The sequence below is a fragment of the Saccostrea cucullata genome, unplaced genomic scaffold, assembly GCF_032062105.1.
Source record: "Saccostrea cucullata isolate Sc308-1 unplaced genomic scaffold, CSIRO_AGI_Scuc_v1 ctg1250, whole genome shotgun sequence".
NCBI classification, from domain to species: Eukaryota; Metazoa; Mollusca; class Bivalvia; order Ostreida; family Ostreidae; genus Saccostrea; species Saccostrea cuccullata.
The window spans coordinates 292,201-311,271 of NW_026928546.1; the positions used below are offsets into that span (position 1 = coordinate 292,201).

The window sequence follows — 19,071 nt, forward strand, 5'->3', positions numbered from 1 at the left end:
CGCGGCCTCGGTCAGGCCAGGTCATCTCGTGGGCCAGGTATCGGGTCCTTATTTCACAATGTTGATCTCAAAAGGGGTAATTTAAAAAATGATAGTAATATAAATTCCCGATCTTTCAAAATAATGTTAATTTTTTTTAAAGTAGGTCAAACTTCAATGTCAATATCATGGATTCAAAAATCATAGTATATTCAGAACGTTCTTTTTACTAAAAGAATATTAGTTCTTGTTGAGCAGGGACGTAGCAACAGAGGGAGGGGGGGGGGGGGCAGCGGTGCCAGGCCTCCCACACTTTTTCCCCAATATTACATTTACTATTGAAAATGTTCACTGAAAAGTTGGTTGGCCCCCTACTTCTTGCAACAGTATAGTGATATGAAGTAAATGTAGTAATGTATGCAAAAAAATTTGAAGGAAAAGGAAGTTGGCCTCGGAAAAAGTTGGCCACTATCCCCCCCCCTTCCCCCCCCCCCACCCACGAAAGAGGATTTTCGAGTTTTGGCATTTTCCCTTTTTTTCTTGTCATCTTTTACAGGTAAGTAAAAAAAAATCTGTGGTTGGCCCCCACTTTCAAAAACAATGCAAAAACGATGCAACATGCCTGCTGAGAAAATAAAATTAAAAAGTTCCAATTATGGGCAAAAATTTATATCACCCTTTTATCAAAATGTAATTTACATCGTTAAATAAATTCTATTATTCTAGACTGGTAATGAAATAAGTATATGAAATACCTATTAGAGGCTTATAGGTCATATGATCACCGTAGCATTTTATGCTCGATTTGACGAGTGTACTGCGTAAATTTTAAAATTATTTTTACTTTTTCCTTGTTAAGCCCAATATGAAGTAGTGTACATTTAGAGGGAAATTCCTTCGTGCAGGTATTATTGTCTCATGACAGCAACTAGTTTCAAAATGCTTTTAATTATGCATTTACTTATGAATGTGTTAATTATAACACACGTAAACATTTTTTCCTACAGCGATGTTTCCATTATTTACACAAATATATAATTTCTAAAAAGAAAAGTCTAAGAAAATCACACAACATTGTCATGGCAGCAAAAGAAGACGCCTTTTAAACATGCCATTGCTAGCAAATACATTTTATTATAAAGTTGAATGATAACTGACTTTTTCAAACAAATTGTTAAGCCGAATTTGCACTAATCTTTTCGTCTTTTGTGACAGTACAAATTAACTCCGACGACAATATCTTTTCACCTTCACTACTCATATCGTTATGCATCGACACATATTGTCGCTGGCTACAATATGTACAGTGGCTGGAACGTTATTGATGACAACCTAAACGAACGATCACGTTACACGCACGATTCCGCACGATTAAACCTGATACACGAACGATCCTTCACGTTCACGATTCTACACGTCACACGATCTTATACGATTGCTAACGCAAACGCACGATTCTTCACGCAAAATAGTTCAAATTATTTAGGAATCGATACTTCCAAAACGAAATAGGGCTTTATATTGATTTTAGATTCAAATAATTATAAATAAATATATTATTTCATCGACTTTGAAAAAAAAAAACGGAAATGGGTATTTCTGGTGCTAAATACATGTAAGATTTTTTTTTAGATTATTTTAGATAATAAATAATTATTTAGATAATTCTCCGACATAAGAAAACGGATTTTTTTTATTCTATCAGAAGATAGTAGGAGCTGGACCGTAAAATTTGATTGAATTGGATCTCATAATATGTAGAATGAGAGATACGATTGGGAAAACAATGGCAGCATGAAATGACTTAACTTAAAAGTTATATCTATATGTTTTCACTACTTCAAAATGTTCATGAATCTCTAAAACATGAAAAACGACATTGCCAATTATTGTTTTACTTTAAAAAGTTATTAAAAGTAAGCTACAGAGATAAACACGGTTGAACAAAACCCCGAAAATCATGTGCGTGACGTGCATGTACATACTAAACATTTATGTAAGGTTTGAAAAATATTTATTTATTTAGAAAAATATTTCTTTTAGATTATTTGAAAATTAAAAATAAAATATCTTACCACAATTAGCACCAAACAAGAATGAACTTCAGAAAAATATAGTAAAACATCTTAGTACGGTTTATCACAATAAGTCACGCTATACGAGAACATGATATTGTACGACTTACTAATCTGCTTGTTTACAAGCAATAGTTAGTTCGTTCCGCATTCAATTATGTAAACTGCGCTTCATTCCTTTTATTTGGATTAAAAAAATAAAATATAAACGAAATACTTGTTTCACAGATAACATTCACGCACGATTAAAACTGCAAACGATTGAGACTGTTACACGCACGATCTCGCACGTTACACGAACGATCACGCACGATGCACGAACGATTCTACATGATTGGTTTGTCAACAATAACGTTCCAGCCAATGTACCCAGACAAATTTTCTCCTCCTCCTGCATAATGGACGTCAAAATAGACAGTCACGCATCATAACATTTTGTCTTCGAAGACAATATGTGCAGTGAACATTTTCACATTTTGCCACCAATATATTGTGTTAGGAATTTTTACTAAGGTCATGAAGAGAGAGAGAGATTCGCATACAATCACACACACACTATCATACAGAAGGATAGACAAAGTGTATTGCAGATTCAATTATTAAACAAATTGTATTTATTTTGCAAGACTCGTGAATAGAAAAGTTTTGATCAGAAAATTGCGTTCAGGTTTGGTGTACATCACTATGATATGTAAAGTTACCGTAATTTTTTAGATACATACATACATTGTATCATATAGCTTATAAATCAGCCTATTTTTTTCGTTTAATGCAATTCGAGATTGAATTTTATTCTTTTTTTGTTTATTAGTAATGATTATCTGGAAATTATTTTTAGCGTTATTTTCATACATGTGCTGATTTTAATGATGTTTCGGTTTACATTTAGCTCACCAGAGCTGAAAGTTTAAGAGTGCTTTTCCGATCACTTTTTATCTGTCGCCCGTCTGTTAATCCGTCTGATAACTTTTTTTTTACATTTTCAACTTCAAGAACTTCTGGGAGAATTTCAATTTTTCTTTCAAAATCTTCTAAATACATGAAACTACTGGGTTAGAAAATTTTAATCACAATTATATGTAAGCTTAAAAAAACGTAAAATTTTGTAGCTGTTGGCAAGAAAAAAAGATCCCTCGCTGCTCAATGCCCTTGAGTCCGAGTACAAGTCTAAATTTGCAGTTCTCCGCCTCGGCATGTGGTAGCATTTCCATATGAGTGAAAAATTCCTAAAAAGAAGGATGATAAACAACAAACACACGAAAACAAAACAATTTTGTTCAAATAATGACGAATGGGCCTTGTTGTCAGTTACCAGCAAAGTCTTAACCAATGTCTTCTTAAACAGAATGGTCTCAGTGGTAGACATATCTTCTTTTTAAGAACAAGCTGAATTCAGAAAAGAAAAATCAGGCACAAACCAGATAATTTCTTCGAGACAAATTTTTTAACAGAGCAACGCTGTATGTCAATTTTATCGACTTAACCAAAGCATTCGGCAGTATACATCGTCCTGATTTATGGAAGTTTCTCAGACACTATGACATCCCTAACATGATCATTTCAATCATTCAGATGCTGTACATGCCCTTCCAGGTAAAGGTGATCAGTGGCAGATAGCTGACGGACAAATTCCAAATCTAAATGATGGTACGACAGCGATGTCTGATTTCAGCCTTGCTCTTTACTCTCTGTATAGACTAGCTTATGAAAATCACTACCAGTAAGGCTAATAGAAAAGTATCCTGGACATTTCAACAATCACTAGAAGATCTTGACTTTGCAGATGAAATTGCTTTACTACCGCAGCAATGTAAGGATATCCAAAACAAAACTGATGACCTGGTGAAGTATAGCAGATAAATTTGACCTAAGATAAATATAAACAAAACAAAATTAATGAAGATAAACACAAATAGAGATAAAAAAGTTACAGCAAACAAAAACAGAAAAGAAGAAGCAGACAGTTCTATGTACATTAGCAGCAAGATCACAGTCAATATAGATTCCACCTTGAACGTGACGTTGAAAATACAATTGCAAAAGCCCGTGCCAATTTTGCAAACTTGCGGAACATTTGGAAATCTTCAACTATCAGAACCGAAACCAAAATAAACATATTCAAAACAACTCTCATTGGGGTCCTCCTCTATGGATATGAGTCCTGGAAAGTGATAAATAACATCACCCAAATACTATGCACCTTCTAAACAAGATGACTTTGTAAAATACTCAAGGTATTCTGACCGAACATGATCAGCAATGAGGAGCTGTATGAAAGAATACAGACAGCTGCTATATCCGACCAGAATAAGGAAAAATGGTGGAAATGAATTTACCATGTCTTTAGAATGAAAACATCGGATATACCGATGGACTTCACCAGGAGAACGAAAGAGAGATCGACAAAAAAGACATGGCGACGGAAAAAAAATGAAAGAACATAGATGGACTTGAGGCATGGTACAGAAGATATCAGCGGACAGACAAACAAGGCAGAGAGGGTGGATTCACATTATTATTAGCGGTGAATATGAACAGGACGACAAAATGTACCGTTACATTCAATCTACATGAAAAAGCATATGAGACATGTCAGTGAGATTTTCTCACCGATAACTTTACGGAAAAATAATGTGCAGTGAGAGTAAGGCACATAATGTCGCCAGCGAAAATATGTTCATGTGTAACTTTTTCAGCCGGCTATAATATGTACCAATGGACGGAAATATGTGCAGTGATGGTGGGTATATATTGTCGCCGACGGCAATATTTACAAAATGACAATATGTACCACCCCCCCCCCCCCAATCCAGCTCAACTACAAGTTTTTGGACATTTTTACAAAAAATCTTGATTAAACTTATTTATCAAGTACATCATCAGAAATATCGAGAAAACTCCAAAATAATCATTTCACACAAAAATACCCTTATTATACATTTAAAGAGAGAAAGGTATGGCACTCCGATTTGTTAACATGACTTCCCCGCTGGTCTTTCTGGTTTGAAAATAAAGTTAAAAAATGTATTTTTATTTTATTTTAACCTGAAATATTGGTTTACTCTCTTTCTACATACTAGTAAACATTTTCGCTTTTAATCATGGTATTGGATTGACTCTGCATCATTTGAAAAAAAACAAAAAATTAATTGAGTCTACTGTGAATCTCATACGGTGCCAATTTTGATGCACTAGATGCGCATTTCCACAAATAAGGTCTCTTTAATGATGCTCATGCCAAAATGTTAGAAATCCGAAATATTTAAAAACAATAACAAAACAACTAAAACACCATTGAAGAGCTAAAAAAAAGGGTGCTAAAGACTGAATCCAAATGCTTCGAAGGGTCAGAGTAATCACCCTTAATTTTGAAATAAATTTCTGAATTTTACCCTAGCAATTAAATAGATATCGTATTTTGAAACTATTGCCGAAGGACGTACATGTAACTACTAGGCTTAGCGACCATAAGGGACTTTCAGTCCACCAGTAGAAGACTCGTCCCAAGGGTCATACTATAAATATTTTACGATACCTAACATCTTGAACTACTGAAAATGATTCGATATCGTGTCATAGTTTACTTAAACGTTTTATTTTGCTATAATACTATTAAAAGGATTATAAACTCCAATTTCTTAGTGAATTAAAGTCAAATCAAATATATATTTCATTGTTGCGAATTGTCGCAATTTTAATGTATTTTCTAGAAATTGAATGATGTACAGGTATAATCTAGAATGTTCTAAATGTTTCGTGAATTAATTATCAAGAAGTCTCTAGAATATTTAAGAATGTGATGATCTAGAATTTTATCGAAGTTTCTATTTCTAGATGTTTCTTCGATACTATATATATGAAAGTTTTTGTGATCTTGATAACTATTGAGTTTATCGATTTTGTATTGAGTTTACATTGAAGAAATATTGAATACATATCAGAAACCATCTGATTATCTTAGCCAATGTGGTATTTTGATTGTTAACCCTTGTGGATTTGTTATTGCCTTTAATCGTCATAATAAATTATAAAAAGAAGATTTCCGTGTGATTGTGATTCACCACATTGTTTGGTGCCGGAACCCGGGAATTGGAGCCTGAAATCAAGAAGTTATCACCGAAAAGAAGAAGATGTCAACCTCATACTTGAAAGGACTTTGTACAAGGTACAAGAATCTACTGCTGAAGGAAATGATCAAAAGTAAGACATTTCTTTCTTCAGAAGCTGAAGAAGAGGATTTGACAACCAGGATAAGACAGATTCAATCTTCCTTGAGACGGTTAAAGGACTTTGGTGCTAAATTAGAAGAATCGATGAAAGAACTTTCCATTGCCTTGGAATCAAAACAAGACAATGAGTCTGAAATTGAAAAATTTACAGAAGATAGTGAGAAGTTGTTTGAATTGCTCACAGATGTTACAGAGCGCTCAGAAGAACTTCTACTATTGGAAAAAAGACTGGAACAAGTGGACATTCCATATATGAAAAGTGAAGCACCAAATGACCCTCGAATCGACCACATGATAGATTTGCAGACAAAAATGCAGGAACAACTGATGCATTTCCAAGAACTCCAGATTCAGGAACTGCACAGAAAGGAGAAGATTTGCAAAGAGACTCCAGTAGTTAAACTACCAAAGTTTGAGCTCCCTTCATTCAACGGAGACAAGTTAAAGTGGAAAGAGTTCTGGGACTCCTTTGAGGCTTCCGTACACAAAAACACAAGGCTTTCCAATATTGAGAAGTTCAACTACTTGAAAAGTAAAATGGAAGGAAAGGCACAATCTGCTATTTCCGGCCTCATGCTCTCCCGTGAAAATTATGATGTAGCTCTCTCCATATTGAAGGAACGATTCGGAGATGTGCAGTCTGTAATTAACAAACATTACGTGGACCTTATAAACATTAAGCCTGCACTCAATAATACTTCCAGTCTCCGTAGACTATTTGATGATTTAGAAAAGCATATGCGCAGCCTAGAAGCATTGGAACAGGACGTAAACCAGGATGTCTTTGTTTCCATGATTATAACGAAGTTACCAAAAGAAGCCAGATTACAATTAGAAATACAGAAAGGAAAGAAAGAGAAGTGGACTGTGCAAAAGCTGAGAATGTTTCTTGATAACTACATAGCAGCCAGAGAGTCTACAGATATGGAAAACCTAGCCGGTCATGAAGAACAACCTGCTAGAAAACCCCCATCACCTGGAATGCTATATAAACATGAAAGAAAACATACATCTGCGGAAGCCTTAACAACATCATTTAAAGAATCTCCAAGAAGAAACAAAATTCAAAGAAAGTATCCCATTTGTATCTTCTGTGAACAAAATCACTGGAGTGACGAATGCCAAGAATTCAGGACAGTTGAAGACAGAAAACAGAAGATTAAGGGAAGATGTTACATTTGTCTTAGGCCAGGTCATCTTAGCAAAGACTGCAAAGTCGACAAACCATGTTTCCATTGCCATCAGACAAAGAAACATCACCGAAGTCTCTGCAACAAGAAATTGCTGCCTTTGAGAGAAACCTCACACTTTGTTGAAACATCCGAACTATGTGACTCAGAAACAGTTAACAATGTTCGAGAAAACAGCCTACTGTCATCAGGAAGTATGGTCCTAATGCAAACTGCAAAAATTGATGCATCAGATCTGATTGGATCGAGATTTGAAACAATCAGAATTCTCATGGACTCTGGATCTCAAAGAACGTATGTTACCGAGGAATTAGCTTCAAAATTGAATTTGAAAAGAAAAAGAACAGAGGAAATATCACTTGTCACCTTTGGATCCACGAAACCAAAAATAGTAAAAACTCCAAATGTATCTTTAAGAATTAAACTGAAGGATGGACACTATATGAGAATTGAAGCAAATGTTGTGCCTCAAATAACCGGACCAATACACAGAAGACCGTTATCACCTAACATCATTGAAAAGGTACAGTGAAACATCTACAGTTTGCAGATACCTTACCAAAAACTACAGAGAATTCAACCATAGACATCCTTATTGGGAATGACTATTATCTTGATTTGGTATCATCAGAAAAAATTGAAGTTGACCATGGACTTTACTTGCTCTCATCAAAGGTAGGATGGATTCTCACTGGAAGAACACAAGCTAACTTTGAGGTATCCAGAGATAATTTACACCAAATGCTGATTGTAAATGGAAACAATCTAACAACGGAATATTGTCTTCATTCGTCTGTCGATGAATGTTTGCCCTTGAAGCCATCACTAGACGAGTACTGGAACTTGGAAACTATTGGAATCAAGGATCAGCCCAATTCATCAGATGATGACAAGGCTTTAAAAAACTTTAACGACACAATAAAACTAGTCAATGGTAGATATCAAGTCACTTGGCCCTGGAAGGATGAGCAACCTGAACTCCCAGAGAACAGAGAACTTGCTTTTGGAAGGTTGAAATCTCTACTTCAAAAATTAAAAAAGAACCCTGAGCTGCTTCACCAATATGATGGAATAATTCAGGACCAGTGCAAGCAAGGCATAATTGAAAAGGTGACAAAGAGCAGTGAAGTGAAGAATAGTATCAAACACTACATACCCCATCATGCTGTCATTGATCCAACAAAGCCTACCACAAAAGTACGGATCGTCTATGATGCATCGGCAAAGGTCAAACCAGAGTGTAACAGCCTTAACGAGTGTCTTTACAGAGGACCAGTGATGCTAAATGATTTGTGTGGACTGTTGATGAGATTTAGAATGAAAAGGATTGCAATTATTGCTGACATAGAAAAGGCATTTCTACAGATTGAATTACAAGGAAAGGACAGAGATGTGACAAGATTTTTTTGGTTAAAGGATATTGAAACTCCATCCACAGAGAACAATATTCAAGTATATAGATTTACGAGAGTTCCATTTGGAGTTATATCAAGCCCTTTTCTATTAGCTGCAACTTTAGATTACCATCTTGGAAACTACAACACTGCAACAGCTGAAAACATAAGAAGCAATATTTACGTGGATAATGTTATCACTGGTGTAGAGTCCGTCTCAGAGGCTAGGAAACTATATACAGACGCCAAAGAGATCTTCAGTACCATGTCAATGAATTTACGAGACTGGGCATCTAACTCCACAGAATTTAGCCAGTGTATTCCTCAAGCTGATCAAGCAAACAGAGAAACCATAAAAATTCTTGGTTTGTCTTGGAAACTTTCTGAGGACTCCCTATTCATAAACAGTCCAAAAGATGAAACTCATATTCCACCTATCACCAAGAGGAAAGTCCTTCAAAGAATTGCTTCTGTTTTTGATCCACTTGGATTCTTCACCCCAGTTACTTTGAGAACAAAGTTGTTTCTACAAACATTATGGAACCAAAAGAAAGAGTGGGATGAAGAACTGACCAAAGAAGACATTCAGCGCTGGGAAAATATATCCGCAGACCTGGATGATATTCCCAATTGCCCTATTCCTCGTTTTATAGGACTCACTGGTACAGTGACATACAAATTAATGTGCTTTTGTGATGCATCAACTAAAGCGTACGCCTGTGCGATCTATTTACACCAGAGCAAAAAAGAAAGAAGTACTGTCAACCTGTTGTTTTCAAAAACTCGGTTAGTGCCACTCAAGAAAATAACACTGCCTAGATTGGAACTATTGGCTGTTGTCATTGGAGTCCGCTGCATTAACTTTGTTGAACAACAACTGAAGTTACCTGTCACAGAAAAGATCCTTTGGACCGATTCCCAATGTGTATTACATTGGATAAGAATGAAGAAACCTCTTAAAACTTTTGTGGAAAACAGAGTAAAAGAAATCAGAAACAACAAAGATATCACTTTTCAATATGTGTCTACAAAGGATAATCCAGCTGATATTGCAAGCAGAGGAACAGCAGTTAAAACTCTTCAAGAATTTGAACAATGGTGGAATGGTCCAGAATGGTTAATTAAAAGGAAAGACAATTGGCCTTCATGGAACAGTCAACAAACCTGTAAAGAAATGCAGAGTGTCATAGAATCAGAATGCAAGACTCCAAAGATAGTTTATGAAGCAAAACTGGTGGCTGGGGAGAGTCCTAACGGAAGAAATAACAACTCAGATTCTGAATCAACTGGATATCCAAACATCATTGACTACCAAAATTTTTCATCATTTATAAACCTTACTCGAGTTTTAGCATGGACTCTTAGGTTTATCAAAAGAGTGAAGAAAATTCCAATGCCATGGAACCATCTAACTTACTCAGAACTGCAGAATGCTAAAATTCTTATAATCAAGAATATCCAGACTCAAAACTATGGTGATGTCAAAACCTCACTCAAGGAAAATAAGAGAAATAATTTAATTAGTCAATTAGGACTTGTATTGGATCAGGAAGGGATTATCAGATGCATTGGAAGACTCAAGCATGCTCAGCTGACAGAAGGTGCAAGATCTCCTATCCTCCTTCCAAGAAAGAACCATGTGACGGGACTGATTATTGATTACATCCACAAAAAATCATTTCATGTTGGAATCTCCCAAACACTGTCATTGGTTCGTCAAGACTACTGGATTCCGCAGGGAAGAGCAGAAGTAAAAAGAATACTTCATAAATGCACAATCTGTAAGCGGTTTGAGGGTGGTCCATACAAGATGCCACTGATGCCTCCACTACCAAAGAAACGTGTGAGTGAATCAGCACCATTTACGTACACGGGAGTGGATTACTTTGGACCAATCTTCATCAAAACAGAAACTGGCAATAAAAAGGTATGGGTCTGTCTATTTACCTGCTTGGTAGTAAGGGCCATACATCTTGAACTCATGCAGGACATGTCCACAGAACAGTTTCTCCTAGGACTAAGGAGATTTATTGCGCGTTGGGGCAAGCCAAAACAAATTATCTCTGATAATGGTGCTCAATTTAAACTTGCAAGCCTGGTTTTGGATAAAAGTTGGGAAAAGGTTACGTCTGATAATGATGTCCAAAGTTATATTGCAAATGAAGAGATTCAGTGGCAATTTATTGTGGAACTGGCACCATGGATGGGAGGATTTTATGAACGTCTGGTTGGTGTTGTCAAACGATGCTTAAGAAAAACTATAGGAAAACTCTGTTTAACAAATGAGCAAATGAGAACGATGCTTGCAGAAGCTGAAGCAGTCGTGAATTCGAGACCCTTAGTCTATATTGGAGACGATATTAATTCAAACATCACCCTTACTCCAGCGCATTTTCTCACTTTGAATCCAAAAATAGGACTTCAAGATAGTGAAAATTTTGATCCCATGGACCCAGACTATGTACCTGTTGCAAGCTCTGTAAACACTTTACTGGCAATTTGGAAAAAAGGTCAACGACTTTTAGATACATTCTGGAGGACATGGAGAGATGAGTATCTTTTAAGTCTAAGAGAAAGAACATCCTATAAATTAAAAGGAAAACGGATTCAAGACAACAGGCCGGTACAAATTGGTGATGTTGTCCTCATCAAAGAAGATCTCCCTAGAGGAAGCTGGAAGATTGGAAGAATTTGCGATTTGACAATGAGTAAAGATGGACAATACAGGTCCGGAAAGGTAATGTTACCTAACAAAAGAACATTAAACCGACCGTTAAATTTACTTTATCCCATAGAATGCACCGATAAATCTGACCTTGGTGATAGTGATATGACGAAGGAAGAGCCAGCAGTCGATGTTATTCCTCCGTTACCTAGAGCAAAAAGACAGGCCGCTGAAAGAGCGACAAAACTGATAAAGGAACAATTAAATTAACTTTCCTTGGTCTTGGGAGTGTTGCGAATTGTCGCAATTTTAATGTATTTTCTAGAAATTGAATGATGTACAGGTATAATCTAGAATGTTCTAAATGTTTCGTGAATTAATTATCAAGAAGTCTCTAGAATATTTAAGAATGTGATGATCTAGAATTTTATCGAAGTTTCTATTTCTAGATGTTTCTTCGATACTATATATATGAGAGTTTTTGTGATCTTGATAACTATTGAGTTTATCGATTTTGTATTGAGTTTACATTGAAGAAATATTGAATACATATCAGAAACCATCTGATTATCTTAGCCAATGTGGTATTTTGATTGTTAACCCTTGTGGATTTGTTATTGCCTTTAATCGTCATAATAAATTATAAAAAGAAGATTTCCGTGTGATTGTGATTCACCACATTCATGAAGTTTATTAATTTTGACTCTTTGGGAATTTTTTTGACCCGAAGATTTTATGAAATATGACATACCCTCTGATGCATTGATTTATGGTTTTGCTAGAGTAAAAAAATGACAGCAGAATGGACATGCACCAAACAGAAGATTTCCCAGTCTCCTTATATATACTTGATATACTAATATTTGGTGTCATGATAGCAGCATTAACAACCAGTGTGTCCTCTGTTACGGATTCACATCAGTTTAAGCTGAAATATTACAGGAAGATAGCATAATTTTCCTACATAGATATATAAAGATTCATGTACATGTATCTCCCTCATGAATTCAAACAGGGGGAAAAATAATCATCATTGAGCCCTGATAAGGATACTTGTTGCTAAATATTTTATACTAATCTTTCTCAGACTTGCAAATACACAAATGATTGATTGATTGATTGTACACTATTTAACGTCCCTCTCTAGAATATTTCACTGATATGGAGAAGTCACCATTGCCGGTGAAGGGCTGCAAATGTAGGCCTATTCCCGGCTCTTACGGCCTGTCAGCAGGGAGGGATCTTTTTCGTGCCACACCTGCTGTGACACGGTTTATACGGTCTCATCCGAAGGACCGTCCCATTTAGTCGCCTTTTACGACAAGCAAGGGGGTACTGAGGATCTATTCTAACCCGGATCCTTACGGGACTACACAAAGGAGGAGTTGTAGATAAGGGATAGGTTTCCTAAAAGTGTTATGAATGTACGAAACGAAAGGACGGACATAACCTTTATGACATACTTTTATAGCAGGGGTACATTTTTAATGTACCTTATTTTTCAAACAAAATTTGATTGATTGATTATATATTGTTTAACGTCCCTCTCGAGAATGTTTTACTCATATGGAGATGCCCAAACAAAACTTGCGTTCAGCGATCAGGTTCCCTCTTGAAGATAACTCTACACATTGATTATAAATCCCACATTAATGGAACATGCATAAATGTTCAAAATATATGTAATGTATGACTATATGATGCCCTGGAAAATCTTATCTTTATTTTGAAGTGCTTGGATCATTTATTTTATCTTATCTGCAGTAATAAAATGTGTGTCCATTATTCGAAATATTACCTTTGGCACATGAAAATCCTGTATCCACCAAAGCACTCAGTAGGCTGGTGATCAATACTTGATAACTAGTCTTTTTCAGCCATTCATGAATCCCATTTTTTAATTTCTCTTCAATATCTCTTCCGGATTCCCCTACTTGCAGTTTTTGCAATAGCCTTGAATAATTAATCCTGCGATATGGATCAGACTGGGTGTTCTCTATGATCTTATCGGTGTACATTTCTAGACGAATTATAAACAACTTCTTTTTGGTTTTAGCAACTTTAGTTAGCATTTGCACTTGTTCAGATACTTTAACAAGAAAAAATTGGACATAAATATACATCATTTTGGTATGGTAGTAATTACTTGAAAAAAAAAATACCAACAATGAAGGATATATAATTCATGCTAAAAGTTTATCATAATGCTTAGATACTAACCTAAAGTGTTTCTTATCACATGGGATGCTGTCATCAGATAACGACTTCCAACCCTGAATGCGGTACCAGCTATCCCATCACTACACACCAAGTGACCAACACTTTTATGCCATTCTTCGCAGAACAAGGTTTCTGGTTCTTTACTCCGCTGTGAATTATCAATCGTCTTTTGAAACTTTCCTGATGCTGATTCTGATAAAAATAATGAAAAGTGATCTAACAAATCCTTTTTAATACACCAAAAGTTTGATTGCTTTCCAAGAAAGATAAATTGCATTTATTTGATAGTTCTAACAAAACCCATCTTGGGGCAATACCATGAAATAAACATTTTTTTTCTCTTATCCGAATATACTATACACTAAAATCGAATTAAGATTAGTTCAATGGATCCAGAAATATATGACCAATGTACAATTGACGACAATTGACACAAGAACACGTACATAAACCGATAAAAGTTAGTAACCCGAGTGACACAGATGACATGAAAATGAATACAAATTGTTTCACTTTAAAAAAATATCTTTTTACCATTGTCCGTTGAAACTCAGCATTATTCAATATTTGCATTTCAAAATTTTATAAGTCAACTAGAATAGCCAGATGAACACACCAGTTATAATAAGGAATCATTAAGCAAAATGAAATTAGCCCATTGAATTGAACATTTAAACATGTACAGAAACAAAAAAACCTATGGGTCACAAAGCTCTTTTGAGTGACTTTAGCCCTGTTGTTTTTCATCATGTTTTTAAAAAGATTTCTCTTGAAAAACGTGTGACCCGATATCATAGCTTCACCCTAAGTCTAAAGGGTCTCTAAACCCACACACCATAAGGATGTTTCAATATCATTAAGAATAAGATGGTCTTAAAGTTATATGTAAAGGAAATTCCTTTCTGCGTATACATGTATTGTGTAAAATTTGAAACTTATCTAAATCAATCAAGGATGATTGTGTCAGCTTTGGTTAAAATTTGCAAAGTTGTATTTCAGAAGTCGAAAAGGAGAAATATTGACAGAAGGAAACATGTACGATAATGTTTTAATATAGACCATAATTTATTAAATATACAAATTAAAAATCAAAACATTGCGCACTAAATTATTAACATCATAGATGTAAATGCAAGCCGCATCGGCCAGTCTGGCGTAACGTTAATTTCATGATAACGTCAAAAATATGGATTTTGAATTTTTATCCCATGTTCATAGACACACGCTAATTTTCTTTATTTCGCCACATTGCCAAATGAAGTCAATAAAATTTATATGTATAGACCATAATTGATTTAATTTTTAAAATTCAAATCGATAATTTACGAGCGTTATCAATATAAACACCTCGCATACACGGGCCGCACAGCCCAGGCCGACGGTGCTAGATTTATAACAACGTCATTAATAAGTATACCCTATTTAAAAAAAAAACCCTAGTTTTTTTCATCGCTTATAGATCGCAACATTTTACAAACCGTTGAAAATTCAAATACACCAATTACAAATCAACGAACAAAATATACTCCAATAATTTCAAGTTATTTGAATAGCTATTTTATGTCTGACGCCGTTTCAACCATATTAAACTATAATTATATGATTAGATGCTGTCCAGCGAGACTAAAGGTACATTGTATCAGAAAATTATGATAACCGCTTTGTTTGTGATACATTTAATTTTTATTAAGCTTTGACTCGTTTTATAAAGAAAATATTCTTTTAATCACGACACTTTATTAAAAAGTTTATGGTATTTTAACACTGTTCCGTGCGCACTATCGGTGACCTTGAATGAACGCGATTTTTACGAAAATATTTAGTTCAAACAATAAAACCAAACTATTCTTACTTGGATTTTCATAACTAATATTTTGGTATACAATAATTATATCTTGAACCATTCATTTTGACAAAAACGTCATTGTCCACGAACTTTTTGGACAACTTTCGTAATTCAGATACTATTCTGTTCCAAAAAAAGAAACATTAACCATTACACACAGTCATTTTATTGAATATTAGATCCAAGTAAAATCAAGATACACAATATGTTTGTAATGACCTACGAAAAATTAATTTACATGTGTACAATATATATAATATACTTATAAATTAATAAATTTTGCAAATAAACTTCTAAACGACTGCATCAGAGTTCTTACTTGCTCCTCTAGAAATATATTTGATTTAAGGTGATGTCCGTAAACTATATTCAGATTTCACTCTCATAGTAATTATCCTAAGTTTGTTTAAAAGTCTACCTTCATTTTTTGGTAAACAGCTCGAAATCGCAAAAAAGAGGTGGTGGTTCCGGTTTGCGGATCTAAGTTACTGGCATTTTTTATGAAACTGACAACAAGCAAACCTTCAATCATATCATTTAACATTATTGATGAATTATTCAATGATTTTAGGTGATATAAAAAAATAAGTGTGATTACTGATAAAAAGACAAAATGCTCAAATCCTTTCCGTTTATGTCCAATCTCATGCACTCTTTATTAAAAGTTCTAGAATGTCAGATGGCATCGAACCCGATGCTAAAAAGAAAATCAAGACGATAATCATGAATGGTATGGAAATATTTGTAAAGTAATTGGTAACACAATGAGTATATGAATTTATCTTTATTTTGAAAATTAGTTGTGCTTATAAAGCAAATGAATGTCGATTGATTGCCATTGTTATTTGTTTAAAGCCATATGAGCTGCATGTTTGACATTGGAAAATTTTGTTGCAAATTTGTGACTTATAATTTCAATGACAGAAAAATAGAACATTTATGAACTTATGTTGTTCATATTTGGGATGGAAGAAATTTTTATAAGCCTTCATTGAAGCCAAATTGCATTTATGTCGTCCTGTACAATTATGGTTTCTTATATAATACTGCATATTCGACCGTACAGAAATATTTCTTCTGAAACATTTTAAAACTTTATTTTGGTCTTAGTGATCATAGCCTGACGTCACGGCGTCAGACTGTATAAGGATTGATATTTCCGAGGTGCGAAGAGAAGAAGTCACTGTTAGCCAGCAAAATTTTGTGCATGCTGATTATCACTGGAATTTGTTACCTCCCTTTAAGGAAACATTTGGCAGAAAAAAATTACCGTCTTACTTATACAATATATTGATGTGTTTATTTCCTTTAGTTTTTTGCATGCAGCTGTTTATTTCATGCGATTTCATATACGGACATGTCCGTTTGACCTTTTTTTTGCGTTTCTGTACTATTGGATGAGTCTATTTGTCTTCTAGGTAAGGGGTGTCACAATCATTTTGCGCCAAATGTCACGTGTATATCTTCGCGCCCTTTTCCTGGATGATTCTACTGCACTGAATGGAAATGAAAACTTCAAGTCTGTTCTTTTTATCGGAATTTCGAACTTTGGGAAAAAACATATAGGTGATATAAATAAATTAGAAGTTACATCATTTAAAGTAAATTAAACGAAACCGAAAAGAGTTCTTAAGAGGAAAACTGGCCAAATATACATAATATTTCTGATCATATCTCGCCTGGAATTGCAACCCCCTCCCCAGTTTTCAGAGATAAAATTCTTTCTCCTATGAAACACAGAAAATAGACTTAGGAAAAGTGTCCCTCCTATTCCAGGATTGAGGAATATAAGGAATCACCGTCAAGTTCGTTGGATCATTTATGCATAACGGGCTGTTAATCTAACCCCAATGTAAACGTTTATATATAAAACTTATCATGATTATAGGTTCCATAGATATTGATTGCATTAGTCAGGCAAGCTTTTTTGAAAAGCTATTACTTGTAAGGGTTTAAATTACGTTCAAATTTATCATAATAATGCATTTTACCAGTAAAACAAAATTCTCAAAAATGCAGCTCATATTGCTTTAAGTATATAAAGTAAAAGTGAAGCATTTTTATTTTATATATTTTACTTAAGTTTTTAAACCGTGTGCTTTGATCAATACATTTTTTTATTAAATACCTATATACTAGTGTACCTATTAGGCCTGTCTACATATGGGGTGAAAATTATAAGCTAATTTTTTAAGAAGGGCGACAAACTTAGCTAAATGTGCACATTTGCTTCTTTTTCCCTTGATGTGAATGAAAACAGAGCATTCGAAGTATAATAGGCAATATTACAATGGATATTAAAATAAGGTTTCTAACATGAAAAGAGAAAATGTAAATAAACATCCGTAGTACATTATGTACAGCGTAATACTACAGGTAAAAAACAAACAAAATGTTTATTGCTTTATAACATGTTATTAAAGGAGAAAACGACAATTTTTAAATTGTAAAATATTCAGGGGATATATATATATATCTTATAGTTATCCTTTCTTTTCCGAAACTAACTGCGAGATTTTGAAGTATTTTTCACGCAATAAGCCTGTATAATTAATTATCAATAGAAAGTGAAAGATACGTTTTGGAATAATTCTGTTAGCAGTAAAAGAAATCAATTTCACCCGCGCTTGTGCGATATTTCATCTAGTTTAACTATAAAAATATAGATAAAGTATGGATAATTTTTTATTTAATCTATTACATTTATATAAATGTAGTTACACTTTTTTAAATTTTTGAGATTCGACCTTTGATTTAAACCACTTCTTGAATATGCTTCGGCACAGTTCACCTGTTGTTGTTTAACGTCACTCTCGAGAATTTCACTCAAATGGAGACACAACCGCTTACCGATGGAGAACTGCAAATTTTGTCCTTTACTCGACACTTATGGCCATTTAGAAGTGATGGATCCTTTTCGTGCCAACACCTACTACGACACGGGACCTCGGTTTATGCGGTCTAAACCGAAGGACCGTTCTCCACGTCCTACAGTAGGATTCGAAACCGCGACGTAAGGATTAACTCCTTACTTCGCGACTTTATATAGCAGACGCTCTAACCACTGCGCCATGCGGGCGACTAATTCATACTAGAGCATGATCAACTGAAATATATAAAACCCGGATGCAGGTGATGAAGGTATATATTGCTGCATAAGTTAGGGATGTTGAAAAAGAGAAAATGGAAAATGAAAAGTTAATCACCACGTTTATCATAAAGCTTTATTGTTAGATTACCATTAACGTCCTTCTCTAGTGAGATATCCAAATATGAAACAGATGTATTAGACTCTGTGGTATCTTTTATTTCAAGCTCTCCAGGATCTATCGTATCCACATAGAAATGGAAATAACCATTGTTAATTGACCATACGTCGGCGATATATCTTAATGTCGAGTTGAAGGCCACCGCCTTTTCTACTTTTCAAAATTTGATTGTCTATTGTGGCCACCCTAACCCCAGGAGTCATC

The 19,071-nt window shown here is 34.7% G+C and overlaps 1 protein-coding gene across 1 annotated transcript in view; it reads right to left on the minus strand.

Annotated features, from left to right (window-relative positions):
• Positions 1-19,071, minus strand: part of LOC134277888 (uncharacterized) — a 30,761-nt gene that overhangs the window by 6,204 nt on the left and 5,486 nt on the right. Inside the window, exons 4-5 of the mRNA XM_062760180.1 lie at positions 13,753-13,944; positions 13,331-13,552 (exon numbers count right to left, since the gene is read on the minus strand). Of these exons, the coding sequence (XP_062616164.1) occupies positions 13,331-13,552; positions 13,753-13,944 (414 nt within the window). The remainder of the gene's footprint in view (positions 1-13,330; positions 13,553-13,752; positions 13,945-19,071) is intronic.